The following is a 17,384-nucleotide window of genomic DNA, read 5'->3' as shown; positions in this document are numbered from 1 at the left end:
AGTAACACAACACAATACCTCTGGGATCCCGTACATCCGAACAAACAACATCGGATATGTGGCTCGTGATGGACACGGGGCGCGCCAAGTTCGCCAAGCACCACCAGGCCGCTGAGCCGTCGCTCTCATCTTCGTGGTTGACGAGCGGACCAGACCCACAGGAACGCCCGTTCATCCCATTGTCGGTCACCGACGGGAAAACAGGAACCGGAACCGGGGATTCGTTACATATACCTCGTCACAAAAACATCCGAACCCAAAACACACAATGAACCACGTCAAAACGTAGGCGCGACCCTTTCTTCGCTCTGCTCCATTACGCTCCTGAGCTTCAGTGCCCGGAGGGAGCTCGTGGATCTCTGCGGCACATGGCCCGCCGCTGCCCTACCGCCGCTCATGGCTCCCGCGCTGCCCATGCTCATGGTAGACCTTGAGCGTACTAGCCCGCCGCCCATGGCCTGGTGGTGATGATGACTGGTCGAGGACATGGCAGCGGAGCCGCTGCGAGGTCTGGTGTTGAGGCGGCTCATCATAGTGCTCAGAGCACTTTGCGCGTCGACGGGGTGGTTGAGTGGCGGAGAGTGAGAGCCGATAACAGGGTATGGAGCGGGAGAATTGGGACCCGAAGGTGGTCCTCCTCGGGTGAGCGATGCCCCACGGGGCCGATTGAGCTTGGAAAGTAGCATTTCTGCTGTCGGCTTCCCGTGTGGTTGTTGACTCATGCCATATGGGTGATTGAACCGCGTTGGCGAGCGACTTGAGCCGCGGCTTGAAGGTGGCGTCGGAAGCACCCTGTTCCCGTTGCCGTTGTTGCCATGCTTCAGCCTCATGGCGTGTTCCGATCCGAGACCAAGACCCAGCATGGCGTCGCCAGCCATTTCCGGTGGTGAAAGCGGGCCGCCGTTCTGAGACATCTCGAGCAGTGCGGCCCTTTGGATGTCTTCAAAGTTCATAGCAACAGCTGGCATCTTACTCAGCCTGCGGATGGCACGGCTATTCTTCTCGACGAAACTATTCATAGCCCGCAGCGCGCCCGCGTTCTCGCGGCTCGCGACAGCGCTGGTATCGCCTGTGCTGCGACCACGGGCCTGGTGCACAGCGTTGAGGGTCAGAGGCTGCTGCCCGTGGTGAGCAGGGGACGAGGCGTCGTGACCGCCCCCCGCATGTAAGCTGGCCTGCACTTGCGCCATGACCCGATCAAAGTCAATGTTCTGATTCGGGTTTGCTCTTGACATGTAATACGGCGCCGAGGTCGGCTGCTCCAGCATGCTCGGGTTGAGCTCCGCTTTGGTGGCGAGCACAAAGAGGCTTCCGTCACGGATGCGGCGGCGGACGAGAGCCCAGCGGGTCCGGGCCGGGTTTTGCTCGAGCTTGGGCTGGTAGACGGAGCAGCGGGCGAGCTGGGCGTAAAAGACCTCGAGGTGGCGAGCCATACGCTCGAGAACCTGCAGGAGGAACGTGGAAAGTGCGGTGAGGCGGGTGTTTTCGACATCTGGATCGGACGAGTCTTTCATTGACGCTGCGATGCTGTCAAAGGCGTCCATTCCAGCGCATGCTTCCTGACGGAGGTCTTCGAGAAGGGCAATGTCAAGCTCGACGCTACGGGCTGCGTAAGCAAAGACACCGCGTTCTTGGAAGCGAAGCGAGGCGTCGGCGTCGCAGACGAACTGACCGACGAGGGCGACCTCTTTGGTGCAGTGCGCCGCATCTCCGCTCGTCTTTGCGCGGGCCACGGTGCCGAGGACGTCGGGCAGCTTGGTGTCGGCGGCCGGGCCATTGGCACTGGCGACACCGAATGACAGTTTGAGGACAAGCTCTTGAAGCTTGTGGCCAAAAAGAGCCGAGAAGCCTCCCTGGAGCAGTCGACTCTGGTAGCCATAGAATGTGCGGACAGCGATGATATTAGGCAGACTCTCGCGCAGCCAGATATTGTTGCTGCCTGCAGGGTCGTGGGACGAGTTGGTCTCAAGGGACGCGCCCATGATTTCGTACATCTCAAATTGATGGGCCACCAGGGTTTCGACAGTGGATCGGAGGTACGCCGACCAGAGATCGTGCAAAGCAGAGATCTCATCGCTGCCGTAGTCGGGCTTCGGGGTCAAGTGTCCAACAAAGTATTTGGTCAACAGACTAGAGACTTCGGGGTTGTTGGTGTGAGCGAGGTTGTCAAATGACTTGGAACAGTCAACACCCGCGTTGGACTTGATGATGAGCGTTCCGCCGGGGTGCATGGGACAGAAGTCGGTGACATCGTAGACACTGCCGTGGACTCCGATCCACATGCGAGAACCGGGACGGTGACCTGTATGCTTTGCGAGCTCCGACAAGGGAATCGTCGGCAGGTTGCAAGGCAGAGGCTTGGGCGTCATGAAAACATCGAGCATAAAGCGTCTCTCCGCAAAGGCCTTGTCGATAATCAGGTCAACTCCCTTTTCCGTGGCGGTCCTGTAGGTGTAGATTGCCTTCCTGATTCCGTTCATAACGGAATCGAATACGGAGACGGAACCACAGACGTAGAGGTAGCCGCCGAGACCTCCCTGCTTCTTGGACATGACGAGGTCACAGACCTGCAGACCTTGTTCGACGATCAATGTGTCGATGTAGCGAGGGGGGATGTGCTTCTCGACGAGATCCTGGCCCTCGTAAGCGAGACCACGAGAGTCCCTCGAGAAGGCGACGTGGACTTCCATGAAGTCTGCGTTGACATACTGTCGCAGCTCCTCCTCGAAGCAGAATTTCTCACGGTTCTGGACTCCGAGGTACAGAAGGTTCTTGCCACCAGACAAGCCACTTTGTGTGAGGCGAGCCTGCCAAAAGCTGCGGAAGGGTGCGATGCCGCTTCCGCCGGCGAAGAAGGCGCAGGGTGCCATAGGGTCAAGCGGGAGGTGGAAGGCTGCTGGGCGAGAGACGCCAATAAGAATCTCGTCGTCTGAGTCAATCTCGCCCATCTCCACGGGCGGGTTCAGGAATCCACTGGAGACTCCGGCACGGGTGATTTCCTTGCCCCTGGAAAAGGTAGAACACAGCTTGTATTCCGAACGGGACACAGCGAGGTCAACTGTCTCTGGGAGGAGTTCTTCCGTGTAGCTTGCGATGGAGTAGGTGCGTGGGACCTCAAGGGGAACAAGATCCGCAAGCCATGCGAGATTGTCGAGGTTGAATACCCTATCCCAGATTTGGGGTGGCGTATCCGTAACGGCGTCCTGCAAGAGGTCGCCTAACGATCCTCTGACAGGCCACTCATCCGTGCTGAGGACCTGCAAGACGGTGTTGGAGGATGCATGCAGCAAACCATGAACCTTGAGGGCCATCTCCTTGGTGATGGGGGCAAGGTGGCCACGTCGAAGAATGTCACCGACAGTGAGCTTGGGTGTCGCGGTTCTCCTGACAGACCCGAGATGCATCTCGAAGCGAGCCCAGATTCCGCTGACCTCGACCGGGGCGTCGATATGCTCCTCCAAGCCCAAGGCGGCGATGACTTTGGCGCACTCCTCCCACCCGTTTAGGGGCATCACGGCCAGGCGATCACCTGGTGCGAACGTGATGCCGGTCTCTCGGATATCGAGCGTGACCATTGCAATTGAGCGTGATGGATCAGAATCAACAAAAGATCTGTTCAACACGCGAGTGACATAGCGGCATTCTTCGAAAGTGCCGCGCATCTGGTGCGGCTCGATTGCCAGTTTGCCTCGATAGGGTTCGAGGCGTTCCTTCATTGCCTCTGAGAACTGGCGATGGGTCTCTTCCCATGGGCGCTCGCCGTCTGCCGCACCCGATGCGCCGTTGGTCTCCGTTCGGCCAGTTTTGGCGGCGACCTCGAGGATGCCGAAGACCTTGTAGCGGTGCACTCCCATGAAGCCACGTTCACCGGTATAGGCTTCGACGATACCATCAAGAACTCCCATAAGACGCGGGTCGCCGGACTTCTGGACGTATTCAGGGATGCGGTAGTGGTACTCGATGGCCGCAATAAAGGCGCGCAGGTTGGCAGGGAACCAAGCACGGAGGTGGACACCCTCGGCCCCCAGGAATGAGGTATAGCTGGAAATAGGATCAGTGACCGGTTGAAAAAGCAGCAAAGATGATGCTCGACATACTTGCTTCTGCCCAAGAAAGCATCCATTACCAAGTAAGGTGGGAACTGTAGGCCTGAAGAGGCAGGGCATCGCTTTGAGAGAGGAGCGGAGAACTTGGCCCAGCGGACCCATTGCTGAACAGGCACGTAGTTTTCACCGGCATTAGGGTTAGTTGAAATGGAGTGGAAGGCGTTGGGCATGCGCTCGAGAATCTCCTTTAGACGAATCATCTCGTGAAGGAGGCCTTCGTTGTTGCGGTTCATGACATGTTCTTGGCATGCTGCAATAGCGTCAGGCCCGTGTTGGAAGGAAGCTTTCTCATCAAGTCAGTAACCATGTCGCGAAACAGTAAAGAACAATGCCAAAAGACATGGATGGCACTACTAACCTGAAGTCTCTGCAACTCCCTTGAGGAAAGCGACTTCGGCACGCTCACCGAACATGGGCCATCTGAGCTCCATGTTGTCGAAACGAGCGACGTAGGGGTATGTCGAGGTGACGTCCTTGATCTTTAGATTGTATGAAGATTGGTCGACAAACGTCAGGTGGGGGAGTGTGCGGCCCATTCGTCGGGATACTTGGAAATAGGGTAAAGCAATGCTGAGAGGGATGCCGACGAGCTCCTCTCCCAAGTAGTCGCCCATTCTGCAGTTCAACTTCAACTTCGTGGGGTTTGTCGATGCGTTCACCCCATCGTGACCGTCGTACTTCTGCTCGAAGCGGTAGATAGAGCAGAGCATGCCGAGCGACACAAGAGCCGCCCAGAGAGCCTGATCGGGGATGACGTCTGCCGTGCCCTCGATGACAGGTGCGGCGGCGACTGACTCTCGGACTCGGCCGCGGGCCACGCACCCGGGCATGCGTTCTGCGAGGTCGATCCAAACGCGGCCTGGAGATCTGGCCAGGGCACCAGCCGCCTCGTCGTAGTCTGGCGGGCAGAAGCCATGCTCTACGCTGAGAAAGCCGTCTTTCCAACCTGTCTGCGGACCAATCTCTTCCGCTCTTAGCATCACTTGTCTAGCCGGCGCTCCGAGGGCAACGGCCAGCAGGTCTGCCTCGTTGACGTTGAAGGCATCCAACTCTGCTTGTGATTTGACCGAATCGATCTCTTGCTGTGATGGGTATTGGGAATAGAGAACATGGTTGATGGATTTCCGCTCTCTATAATAGTCAAGTCAGTTGGCTGTCGAAGATGAGTAGCAGGAACCTAGGCGTACCTCATTCGGAGCCACTCTTCTGCGTCAACTCCTCGAGGGATCTGAGATGTTGTTAGTATGTTCGAGCCTATGGGAAGGTTGGTCAAGGCTTACATCGAATGCTGTGTGGATGTCACCAGGCTGGGAGAAGCCCGAGAAGGAACATCCTCGTGGGCCCATACGACTGCTTGATCTGCTCTGTCTTCCTGATTTGTTGGCGCCGACTGGACAAACACCTCCTCCTACTGAGCCCGATACGGGGCATGATCTCTCTGAAAAAGCCATCTCGATGTAAGTGTTGGACCTGTGAGGTAGTATAGACAAGGCAGATCCGACAGCAGGCGATGTGAATAGGAATTAGAAGTGTAGTTGAATATGGCCGCCAGGGCAGGGGAAAATTACAACCGCCAGGGCAAAGAATGAAAATGGCCTCAAGCCTACAGATCCAAAAACAAGGGAACAAAGTTGGTTGGAGAAACAGAGCAGACGGACGAAGGCTGCTTCCTTGGGCATCATGGCTTCCCTAAAAGGGACGCCTCGAGAGACTAACACCATCGTTGCCATCGATGTCGTTGTGGGGCGCCATGTAGGAGAGTAGTAGAGAGCGGTTGGGCCCCTGCATACCGTCCCATGGGCAAACAAAATAATACCCGCAGACCGGGGTCACTAGACGGGAGGTCTCCGCGGTCGTTTGAACTCTGATTCACAGCCGTCAGGAGCTCGTGGACCAATGGGCAGAGAGTCGACTCGACCCGCCAGGAGACGTGACTGTGTGATGGGCAGCGGCTCAACTCCACGATGCCCAAACACGCTAGCAGCCCACGTCTTAGGATGACTTGACGCCATCCCAAGTTTGGGCTCGACCTCTTCCTCCAGTCTGGATGCTTGGGTGTCATGGACTCATGGGTCTATGAAAATGCCAAGATGACTGACATGCTGCACGACGCTGAATTCGCCGGGATCATCATGCGTCCTTGGGGCCATCGCTGATCTTATGCGGCAGTCGAGCAGAATGAGGGAAGATGTGTCGTCGCGGACGTGCGGCCATGGCGTCTCGTAGTGTGATTCTCAGCCCACTCGGGCACTTGGCCTACGAATACACGTGTAATTCCTGGGGTTTGATGACTCCTAGGAAGCTTTCAATCCGGTTCGGTACGAATGCCACGAGGTAAATAGATTGATGTCTGTCCTTAGAGGCAATAAAGTTGAGGACCTCGACGAGACGAGGTGCGAAAAGGAAAACGACCAGGGGTTGAGAAGGAAATAGCCTCAGCTGGCAGGAGCTGGTAACGTCCATGTGGGGCACCGGGACAAGGGCTTTTGGCCAATCACGTGTCGTTAATCCATCACATATGGTTCAAATTCCCAGAACTCTGTATCCAATGCGCCCAAGTGCCTTACCTTCCCGATCTGCCAGGATCCACAATAGTTCTTTTTCTGAATCTACGGGATGGTGGGGGGGTTTGGGAGCTTGGCAACTGGTACCTTGCATCAGTTGCAACCTTCGAGACGCCATCGCGCACCAAGACTCTCCAAAGGGACAAGGTACCGCGGCATATAGCCAATTATACACAGGCAACAGAAAGAAGCTCAGACGCTACAGCTGCTGTCCTATTCTCTCCAAACCTTGATCAGAGCTGTTATTCGATGGGCCCGACTGTCAAACACCTCTTTTTGAGCCTTCCGCAGAGGCAAACTTGGACTCTGATGGGCAGAAAACTTCCGCCCCCCACACGGCTCCTTTCCCCATTCATCTCCTCCGCTCTCACGGAGTTCTAGTCCCAGACGAGTGACAGCATGGGATCAAGCCCGACGACTCCCTTGTCGCACTTGACGCCGCCCTTGCCCTTCCTCGGGAGATTGCCAAGGAGGTACCAGTTTTTCCACCATCCTCCTTGAGAGCCCTCCCTTCAGGCTCTCTCTCTCTCGTGTCGGGTCGGCTGAAGCCCTGGGAGTGATGATGGACGGCCAGGAGCCCGGGACCTATCACGATGACGCGCGTTCCAGAACTTCAGGACGTCGACCGTCACTTCTTGGCAGTCCGAGCATGGCATAACATGGCCCGCTTTCCAACCCAGCCACACGTTTCTGCCACACGGTGACCTTCTATTGGAGAGATGACCTCCCACGTGAATTTGTGCTGTCATGGAAACTCCTCGTAGGATCAATAGGTTGTATTTTTACCTTGCAACGGTCGTCTTGAAAGATGAGAAAAGGGGAACATTAGCCGGACCCCAGCTCGCTCCCACTTTCCTTTTCTTGCTCCTGACGGACAGGGGTGCATTAGCCGTGGCAGACCGCAGATGTGTGCATCACTGAAAGGGCGGCAAAATCTGGAAGGCGTATGGTACGGCTCAGTCTTCTGCTTCTCAACATTCATGGAGTGGAATTTATGTAGAGCGTAAAGTACGTGGACGATCCGATATAACAGACGATCGAAAGTAAATCCATTACTGGCATTCTTGGCAGCTTCAACCCCCTAACTTGTCTTCTTGGAATGTCTGCATTAGGAACCAAGCCATCGGTTCTTGGTCGCACCTTAATTGAGTGCGCTATCACGGGTCTGCATATTTCGCCATGGGTATCTGATATGATACTTCGCGTCACCCCCGCTAGCCCTTGGCATCCAAGCACTACTCCTATAGCCTATACTCTTAGGAGAACGTAGACATAACGGCATATCCACCTTGGCAGACAAGCTTATTCGACCTCTTTAGCTTGGCCGGCAATGCCGTTTTTCTTCCTTTTTTCCTTCCATGTCAGAAATCTCACCTGTGTTCTTACAAGGTGCAGCGATCACATCACATCATCACATTATTGATGGCAATAAAAAGGAGTCGATTCATCGCCGCGCTCTCTCCTTGTGCTGTACAGTTTGTACTTAAGCACGTCAAGACAGTTTTCTTCTTTCCCTTCTCAAGGGCCCACATTTTGGTCTTGACGTCTGTTTCATCTCTCACTTTTCGTCGGATCAACCCGCTATTTTTACTCGAGGACAGTGCGCTGGCCCCCATCATGTTGGTCTATCCATACTGGTATTAAGTCTACATACAACAGTACTGGTTGGCCCTAGCGGCCGGTCACGGGAATTTTGACGGATATGAGGGGGATGCAAACCCGGACAAGGGGCGGAAAAACTGATCAGATCTATTGTCTCATGAACACCTTCCCCTCCAGTTTTTCCCTTTCTCCCCGAAGGATGTGTGACATTCCAAGTGCCACAGCCGTGTCTCATATGAAAACCAAGAGTACGAAGTGATGAAAGAGTGAGCGAATTTAGGGTAATGAACCATAGTAAAACTTCATCATTAGTTTTCCCCGAGATGCTCTACATTTCTATCTGGCCACTAGATTGTTGAAAGATGATGAGTATCGAGTATCACCAACTAGGCTGGTAGGATAGAAGCTAGTTGAGCTTCTGATACCTGAGTGGTTTCTCCCACATAAACAACCAGCCCCTACAAGCAGAAGGTGAAGTTCCGGAACTTCGTACACGAATGATTATCAGATGGAGGCATCCGAACAAGACTTCCTCAAGCCGCCCTGTATATCGAATCTACTCATAGCGTGACTTTGATGTCATGAACTTTGGCTGGGTCCCATTATTTATGACACGTCAAATACCGGAGCACTTAACGATGTCTTGCCGCAATGCCCACCTTTGGCATGTTGCTTCTGGTGGAACCGTTACGGGAACCTGCACTGCCCTCGTGGTAACGACGTATTACAGGAGGTTTTGCCCCATCTAGACTTATGTTTTCGATGTGTTTCGTTTCTTTCGGAGTAGCCCTTCATGCGGGCCATGTGTTGTACTTTATTTTACCAAAGTGAGAATTGAATGTAACAACCAAGATATGGACAAGAACATGAAGACGAAAGTTCTGGTTTCTTCCCATACTAGTCACTCCCTTGAGAAGCGTGGGAAACATAAGGTATGTCAGCTGCAGAGAACGAACTAAGGCAATGCAAGGCTGGAAGCACTAAAGGCGCATCTTTGGAATTTGTTCCAGTTTCTCAAGAGATTGAAAACCGAGTAATCCATTGTCTACTGGCTAGGTACCTGCTCCGAGACAAGAGATTTGTCTGATTCCTCGCTAGTACCCAATGGCCTGCTGTCACTACATTTCACGCTGTGGAGGCTTGAAATCTTCTTGCGGCATCGGCATCGGTAGTGAATGCTATTCACTTGCTAGACTTTCTTACTCCAGCGCTCTGAGATCTGTCTTTAAATAGACTGGACCCAGTCCATGAGTCGGTGGCCATCCAAGACACTTTCTCTGGCACCTCGTAACCGTACAAAAGTCTAAACACCAAAGGAGAGTTGAAAGCCCTTCGATTTGTTATTTTCGACTTGCTCATCAGTGAACTCAATATTGATCTGTTCGGTGCCCATTGTGTCTAATGTGTAGGTTGTGGAAGAATAGATGGATGATTGATATGCTCTTTTCGGTTGTTTGGTTGTTAAAGAGCCTTGGTGGAAGTGCGGGAGTAGAGCATCATTGTATACCTGGTTGGAGCTGTTAATAAGTGTACGACATAGGGAAGAAGCTCACAGAGGCCAACTGCTGTTAGGATCTAGAAGAGGAATTACTGAAATCTGCCCTTCCCTCGAAGTGTACTCTCAGCGTTCTATATATACCTGAGCTGCTCCTTTGTTGCTTGGTCCTCCTCTTAATGCCCCTTAGGCTATCCCTCATCCGGCGAGACCTGATAGAAGCGTCCTTGATACTTCCGTGCTATGCTAGGACCAAATCAATTTTGGTCGCGGGCGCATAATATCGATAGCTGTCAAACCCGCTACTTCTGGAGGGGAAAGTGAGACAATGGAGCCATCTGGGCACAGAGAAGACTCCAGTCGCATGAGATGTCATTAGTCTCAGTTCTACCTGCGAAGAGCTAATATCGTACGGTCTGAGTTCAGCTCCTCGCAAGCTGCAGGGATCTAGGCCAATTCTTTTCCTTGACTTAGTCGAAAAAGCGAAGCAGAGATCACTTTGCTTGTTTCCAGTAAACCTTTATCGTATGTTGAGACGTGCCAGCAGTCATCACATGTTCTTCTGTTTGCAGATACTAGAGGTGACACGGGACAAGCTGGAACCTAATTATCTAAACACGAAGAATGTGACAAGTGTAGCTGTACGCAGGGTTGCATTTTCACTTTGTTGTTGACCAAAAGCAGCAGTGCGCCAAAGTTGGGCAAGAGTCGCCACAGGACTCGGCACCTCGCGACGAAGCGCGATGGGGTATACCAGTGACGAAGAAGTATTGAGGAGCAAGATGATGTACCCAATCATATACTGCGGTCGGTCAAATGCCAGGGTTGTATATTTGTGGCGCTGTAAGTGAAGAGGAGGCTCTGCCTCAAGAGCATGATTATTGGGAATTCCGTCAGGAAAGTTTGAAAACGTCGACGCTATACAATCAGATCAGTTCATCACAATTACTTCCGTACATTTGCCGCTAATTTGTGCTACACGTTGCTTTATGCATCAATGTAGAATGGAACATTGCGTCTGGCTCTTCTTTCTATAGGCTGATTTACGACAGGTGCGGGCTACACGCGCTGGGCGGCGGCCCGCCCCCGCTGGAACAGCTCTGATCTTGAAGCTTTTAACCCAAATCGAGGAGGAAGTTCCCCGCGCCGCAATACTGCCCCACAATCAGCTAAGCCAAAAAAGCCATGTCTCGCAGCTTTTGATAGATGGGATTCAACTGGGTGGCCCATGAGGCAGCATAAGGTTTGGGGCTGCCGGAGGTACACGAACCATGCGTGATTCTTTTGCTAGCATCAGAACAAGCTATCTCGTATGGCGACGCGCCAAACTTTGGCTGCCGGTGAGCACACCGTCTCACATCCCTGTCACTGAGATGGCATATGGAGGGAGCCTCACGATACACCACTTGTTGACGACGTGGATGCAAGTAGGTGAAACAAGGCGCCAGGCCTCACGAGCTTGGCCTTGTAGTAGTAAGTACCCTCAAAATGTAGCCGCTACTTCTATCCCTTGACAAACTAGAGGAGAGGTCACATATCTCAAGTCTGATAGAATGAATGTTATTTCCTCGTTTCCCCCTTTTATGACCCGGCCGAAGCTCCTTCGACGTTCGCGAGCTGGCGATTGTCAGAAATGGACGAGCGCAGAAACAGCTGAAATTTCCCTAGGCACAGAGAGGTGAGTGTGTAGCCACGTGGCTGGCTGAGTGCAATATCGGGTCTACCAATATCAGTGTACTATTTTGCTTTCATCACAATCTTGGAATGTGATAGCGTATGTAGGCTAGCTATTGTTACACAACAAGGGCTGCGACTGAAACCAACAGCGCCAAGCCGGGCTCATACGCAATCCAGACCGACCATCTCCTCAACAAGACGTTTTGTGAGAGAATTATCTCCATGGTACTTTGTGCAGCTGACATTGGCAGTTTCTGGCGTTTCATTGCAGTATCCCCATCTGCCAATGTGATGAGTGATGCCTAAGGTGTTATGGGGGAGTTCGTATTCCCTCACTTGTATAAGATCCATGTGAATCACCTCTAGGACCTCGTTCTCATAAACCTCACAATTTTCAATACGCGAGGTTACCTTGAACCCGCGTCTTCTAACAAGATGCAATCTCTGCAGCCGATATCCAAGATATATTTTCTTCCTGTGGAAGATAATGAGCTCATCACGATGCTCTCAGCGGGCTCAAAAGCTGTTACGAATGCCTACCAACGTTTCCGTGGAGTTTTCCCAAAACGATCGATGATGGAGATAGGACTCACTGATACCTTTATAATGCACGCCCAGATGGAGTACAGCTCACAGGGGAAAGACGCATTCTTTGTAAGTGGGCCTATAGGTGATATTAACGTTGAAGAGAAGCTATCACTGTTTGTCTTCATACAGATAGCCAAGAGAACAACAACAGAAGTATTACTTACAACTTGACAGGAATGGAGCAACAATGAAAACGAAACTGGTTGTGATTTTATGGTTAAGGTCAATCAGAGCCAGGTGGGGAATAAACGCGTTATGTTATTCCAAGGTTTGCTTATGATTTCAGTATCTTAAATTCCTATACTGACGCCAAATAGCAAAAGTCGCAAAAACCACAGAGGACGGCACTTACGCCGACTTTTTCTATGAGTATGGGCTATAGAATAGTATAAAGCATAGCACAAAGCTAACCACAATTCCAGAAGCGCGAAAACCATCGGCAGGGTGAAGGTTCAGGACTATCAGAACATCCTTCTCGCTAAGTATGCCAAGGAAAATGGATTTGAGGCATAGTAAGTGCTTAATCTTCATCTCAACTCTTATGGATAGCTAATTAAGGGTAAACAGCTACGTCATATATGACGTGAAAGAGGTCTGGTGGGTCGACGTTTTTGCGTTGGCAGAATGGTTTGACAAAAATGATAAGGCAAAAATGACAAATGTCAACTACCTAATCGAGACGTTCAAAGCTCTAGCAAAAACGTCAATTCTTGAGGCTCGGGCAATGCGATAGAGACCGAGGAGACGAAGTAAGGAAGTGGATTACTAAGATGGGATCCAGGTCTTACGTTCGCACCGGAGGTGTGATATTGACTGGTCAGGCCTCGTCTAAATCAAACTACCCGTACCCTGTAAGACAATCGAAAGCCTTAGGCAGCTATGGAAACTCCAAATATCTCATAAACCGCCATCAAAAACGCTGCCGGGGAAGGACGTTCTTCACTTAGCACGCTGTTCGTGACATACGCAAGTGTGAGCCTCCTGTCGCTATCCACAACCATGATCGAACCGCCCCGACCCGTTATCCCATCCAACATTACCCGCCGGCAGCTTGCATTCAACGACCCCAGACCCAGGTTCGGTGAGGTGTATCCCGAGTCCGCGTCTCCCGCTCCGGCATGTCACTACATCCGTCTCAATCACATGCTCCGTAAATGCCAGTTTCGCCGTCTCGGCCGACAGCAGGAGATAGCCGCCTACCGTACATTTGCCGCCGAGCGAGAAGCAGGAGAGGATCTTGACGAATGCTCTAGCGTTTGTGTGGCTGTTGACGGAGGCTAACGCGTAGGACCGCCAGAGCGCAGTGTTGGCGTCCTCGGCCCTGAGCGGAGTGTTCACGGGTCTGACGTAGGCTGGACACTCAGCAGGCTCCTTCATATCATTGCTAGTATCAAAAACATACATGCTGAACCGAATGGAGCCCTTCCTGCTTAGTATATATGACTGAGTGGTCAAGACATTGATGCTGTGGCATATGGTCAAAATTCTATAGCGGCCAGGAATCAAGAGACAAACATAGGTGGCAAAGGACTAGAAGAAGATCCACAGCCGAGTTACAATGGTAATCTTGTCAAATATTTCAAGAAGCATTCTTTCTCAACACTATCCAATTCGTGGATATTAATTCTCACGTAATTTCTTACAGATTTGGCGTCTTTTAATAATAAAAGATCACTTCCACAAGTAGAGCAAACCTTTCCACTTGGAAGTAGGCGACAGAATCGCCGATTGTCTCACTCAGAGTCAATCTCACAATCCTCAAGACTTCTCATTTCTAGTAGTGAGTTCTACACCGGAGAATATACTTAAGCAGGCGGGGAGGTACTAGTGACCGCTATTCAGTTGCTAGTACGCCTGGTAGTTTGCGATGAATGACGCCCCAAAGGAATTCTGCTGACTTCCTCAGCTTACCATCGTTTCTACTCGGGCAGCAGCCTTTCGTCCGTGGTAGCACACCATTTGCTTGCTGGCTCTTCTGTCACAGGGTCGATGACCCAGATGAGCTTGAACATCCAGAAGCTTTTCCCGCCTGCGTATCCTCCATTGAGTAGGTATTTGGTCCCTGGGGCATCTAGCTCCCTTGCTCGTCAGCCCCTCTCCGCAAGTGAGCATAATAATCCTGTACATCAGACTAGTTGACTCAAGTTTTCGTTCGGTCACATTGATGAATAGTTCGTTTGGATCCTAGGAGTACCTCTCTTCACTTGAAAGAAAACCTCTTACTACTGAAGACGGGGAAGCAGTGGCAGAGAACATCGTCAAATCCGTGATATCATTCAAACGCTCATATCTAACCAAAACCTCCTCCAGTCCAAAGACAAGCTTTTGTTTTCACCATAAATGCAGGGAGTTCAGTCCGAATCACCAACAATCTCCCCCTTGGTCCCTCTCTTGTACATTCTCATAACTCTTTACAACTTGGAAAAGACAGTCGGCACGCTACCGCCCATCTCAACAAGCGTGCTCTTGTTCCTCACCCACGCCTCGAGACCCTTCCGTCCATTCTCCACGCCCACACCGCTCGACTTCCACCCGCCGACCGCCATTTCCGCAGGCGACTCGCCCCACGTGTTGATCCACGTAATACCAGCCTCGAGCCTCTGAATCACGCTGTGGCACTGGTCGACGTCCCGACCAAACACGCCCGCCGCGAGACCGACGTCGGTTGTGTTAGCCCGCTGCACGGCCTCGTCGACGGTGTCGTAGGTAAGAATGCTCATCACGGGACCAAAGATCTCCTCCTTGACAATCGTCATGTCGTCAGTGCAATCCGTAAACACGGTCGGCTGGATCCAGAACCCAGACTTGTACGCCGACGGCAGACCCTTGGGCTGCGTCGCGCCGCCGCACAGGAGCGTCGCCTTATCCTCCATGACGCCCTTGCGGACGTACGCCTGCACCTTTTCCAGGTGCGTCTTGCTGTTGAGCGGGCCAAAGTTGGTGGCCGGGTCGAACAGGTCGCCCGCGCGGACGTACTGGATCTTCTCGAGCACGAGCTTCTCAAACTCGGCCTTGATGGCCTTGGGGACGAAGACGCGCGTGCCGTTGGTGCAGACCTGGCCCGAGCTGTAGAAGTTCGCGAGCATGGCGCCGTCGACGGCCTGCTCAATGTCGCAGTCCGGCAGGACGATGACGGGGCTCTTGCCGCCGAGCTCCATGGTAACGTACTTCATACCGCCCGCCGCCGCGCCGGCGACCTTCTTGCCCGTGCTGACCTGGCCCGTGAAGCTGACCTTTGCGATATCCGGGTGCGTCGTGAGCTGGGCGCCGACGTCGCCCGCGCCGTAGACGACGTTGAAGACGCCGTCCGGCACGCCGGCGTCGCGGTAGACGGAGGCGAGGTACTCTGCGTGCAAGGGGGTGAACTCGCTCGGCTTGTAAATCATGCAGTTACCGGCAGCCAGGCACGGGGCCGACTTCCACAGGGCGATCTGGATGGGGTAGTTCCAGGCGCCGATGCCGGCGCAGACACCGAGGGGTTCCTTGGTGGTGTAGGACCACGCAGAGGGCCTGAGGCGGAAGGACTCGCCGTTGAGGCCGCCCGAGGCGACGAGGTTGGCGTAGTACTCGAGGACGTCGGCGCCGGTGACGACGTCGACGTACTGGGTCTCGGAGAAGGCCTTGCCCGTGTCGAGGGTCTCGATCTTGGCCAGCTCGTCGTTGCGCTCGCGGAGGAGGGCGACGGCGCGGAGGAGGATGCGGGAGCGCTCAATGGGCGGGGTGGCGGACCAGGAGGGGAAGGCCTTCTTCGCGGCGTCGACGGCGGCGTTGATGGACGCGGCGGAGGAGGTGTGGATGGTGCAGACGGGCTTCGCCGTCGCGGGATCGATGGATTGGAAGGTGCCTGGGGATTCCGTGTCCGGCTGGGGCTTCCCCGCATAGAAGGTGTGACGATCCGCCTCCTGCTTCTGCTCTTGTGGCGCCATTTTTTGATAATGAGACTTGGGTTTTTACTTTTGGCTCTAATTGACTTGTTTGGTTGGCTGGCTCCTATATTCCTGGGGGAGGGGTATGGGTGAACAAAAAAGAGCTATGCTGGCAAAAACGAATGATACACTAGAAACGGGAAGGAATTTCTGCAAGGTAAGGGGATGGGGAATTGGGGTATAACGGGATGCGATACAAAATTCCAACAAGACGATGCCGGGGATGGGATGTCGATCGGGGTAGACGGACGGCGACACGGAGGACGGAGCGTACAGTTGCAGTTGCAGGCTTAGAGGATTTTTTTTTCTTTTCGACGGTCGTTGAGATCGGAGGGAGATCGGGATCGTACCACGGAGGAGAGGCCGGGGACCTTATCTCGAGTTCAGCTGACCAGAGTGGGTAATGGGCTGGCAAGCCGGGGTGTTGCAGATTTGCCGGGAGACACCCATGTTGCCCCACTTCGTCGGCGGTGTGATGTCATGAACCGTACGTCATTGGCCCTTCGCTCCACCCGGATGCAACAGTTTTGTCTCCACCCATTCAGTCTCCCAAGACGATGCAAGGCGGTACGTACCTGATGGGACCGCGGTGCGTGCGTTGGTGCGGTGCACATGCAGCGACCAAGAGGAAAAAAAAAAAAAAAAAGAGTCGCCTCCACTAAAGAAGTTTCAGCCTTCAGGGTCCCTTCACATTTGGAGATTGGAAATTTTTTATCTTGCATCTCTGACCACCCTGTCTTTGTTTGCTGATGCGATATGCAGACGCTGCTAAGCTTTGACAGATCATATCCAACAATGTGGCTGCATTCTGTAGGGCCGTCAGATCCGTTCTTATCCCGGGCCCGGCCGCCAAAGTCGAACGACCACCTGCGCAGCCGCGGTACGGCAGGGGACTTCAGCGACGAATTGGCTGCATCTCATTGGCTACCCAGCCGGGTGGGCGAGCCACAATCGGGAAAAAGATACGGCAGGCATGGCGGAAAAGATAGACTACCTACATAGATACGGGCGATGCGAGACAGATAGATATCTCAGATATACAGAGATCGCCGAAAGAGTCTAGACTGGACCATAAGCCGCTTGGTCTATCTCGGTGTGTGTGCGTCTCACACCTTGCCTCCTCAGCCTTTAAAGGCTAGGTTCGATTCTCTGAATCGTCGGCGATAACGACGAGTTCGTCAGATCATCTTGGATGCAACGGGTAGGAGAGTTTGCATTTGACATCAGACAAAGCCCTTTTGATAGTGGAATACGGGGTACCAAAGGGTAATTCCTGGAGAGTACCTGGAAGCTGGCCGACAGAGAGTCAGGACCAAGGTCAAGGTTGCCTTGGCACACCCAACCTGGGCTAGACAAGTCGGCGGGAACCCCGGATGACGCCGACGGTTGTGACTTTGTTGGTGGTGTGTAGTCAAGTAATGGTCAA

At 53.2% G+C, this 17,384-nt stretch overlaps 5 protein-coding genes across 5 annotated transcripts; 2 read left to right on the top strand and 3 right to left on the bottom strand.

Annotated features, from left to right (window-relative positions):
• Nucleotides 1-278: 278 nt before the first annotated feature.
• On the bottom strand, nt 279-5,557 carry CCOS01_06092 (cytochrome b5-like Heme/Steroid binding domain-containing protein; the record flags this gene model as incomplete). Its single annotated transcript, XM_060454264.1, has 5 exons — nt 279-4,041; nt 4,098-4,389; nt 4,465-5,237; nt 5,294-5,334; nt 5,387-5,557. The coding sequence occupies 5 exons, from the start codon at nt 5,555-5,557 to the stop codon at nt 279-281; spliced, it is 5,040 nt and encodes a 1,679-aa protein (XP_060316036.1).
• A 6,322-nt stretch (nt 5,558-11,879) lies between these two features.
• Nucleotides 11,880-12,765, top strand: CCOS01_06091 (uncharacterized protein; the record flags this gene model as incomplete). The annotated part of the gene is made up of 5 exons (XM_060454263.1): nt 11,880-12,098; nt 12,207-12,300; nt 12,350-12,401; nt 12,455-12,544; nt 12,600-12,765. The coding sequence occupies 5 exons, from the start codon at nt 11,880-11,882 to the stop codon at nt 12,763-12,765; spliced, it is 621 nt and encodes a 206-aa protein (XP_060316035.1).
• A 254-nt stretch (nt 12,766-13,019) lies between these two features.
• Nucleotides 13,020-13,436, bottom strand: CCOS01_06089 (beta-lactamase; the record flags this gene model as incomplete). Its single annotated transcript, XM_060454261.1, has 1 exon — nt 13,020-13,436. One exon carries the CDS (start codon nt 13,434-13,436, stop codon nt 13,020-13,022), a length of 417 nt encoding a protein of 138 aa, XP_060316033.1.
• On the top strand, nt 13,032-13,313 carry CCOS01_06090 (uncharacterized protein; the record flags this gene model as incomplete). The annotated part of the gene is made up of 1 exon (XM_060454262.1): nt 13,032-13,313. One exon carries the CDS (start codon nt 13,032-13,034, stop codon nt 13,311-13,313), a length of 282 nt encoding a protein of 93 aa, XP_060316034.1.
• A 1,007-nt stretch (nt 13,437-14,443) lies between the features above and the next one.
• CCOS01_06088 (aldehyde dehydrogenase) lies at nt 14,444-15,958 on the bottom strand (the record flags this gene model as incomplete). Its single annotated transcript, XM_060454260.1, has 1 exon — nt 14,444-15,958. One exon carries the CDS (start codon nt 15,956-15,958, stop codon nt 14,444-14,446), a length of 1,515 nt encoding a protein of 504 aa, XP_060316032.1.
• Between the last annotated feature and the right edge of the window lie 1,426 nt (nt 15,959-17,384).

The sequence above is a fragment of the Colletotrichum costaricense genome (genome assembly GCF_030867565.1).
Source record: "Colletotrichum costaricense strain IMI 309622 chromosome Unknown Scaffold_5.1, whole genome shotgun sequence".
Classification (NCBI taxonomy): domain Eukaryota; kingdom Fungi; phylum Ascomycota; class Sordariomycetes; order Glomerellales; family Glomerellaceae; genus Colletotrichum; species Colletotrichum costaricense.
This window is presented reverse-complemented; position numbering and strand designations above follow the sequence as displayed.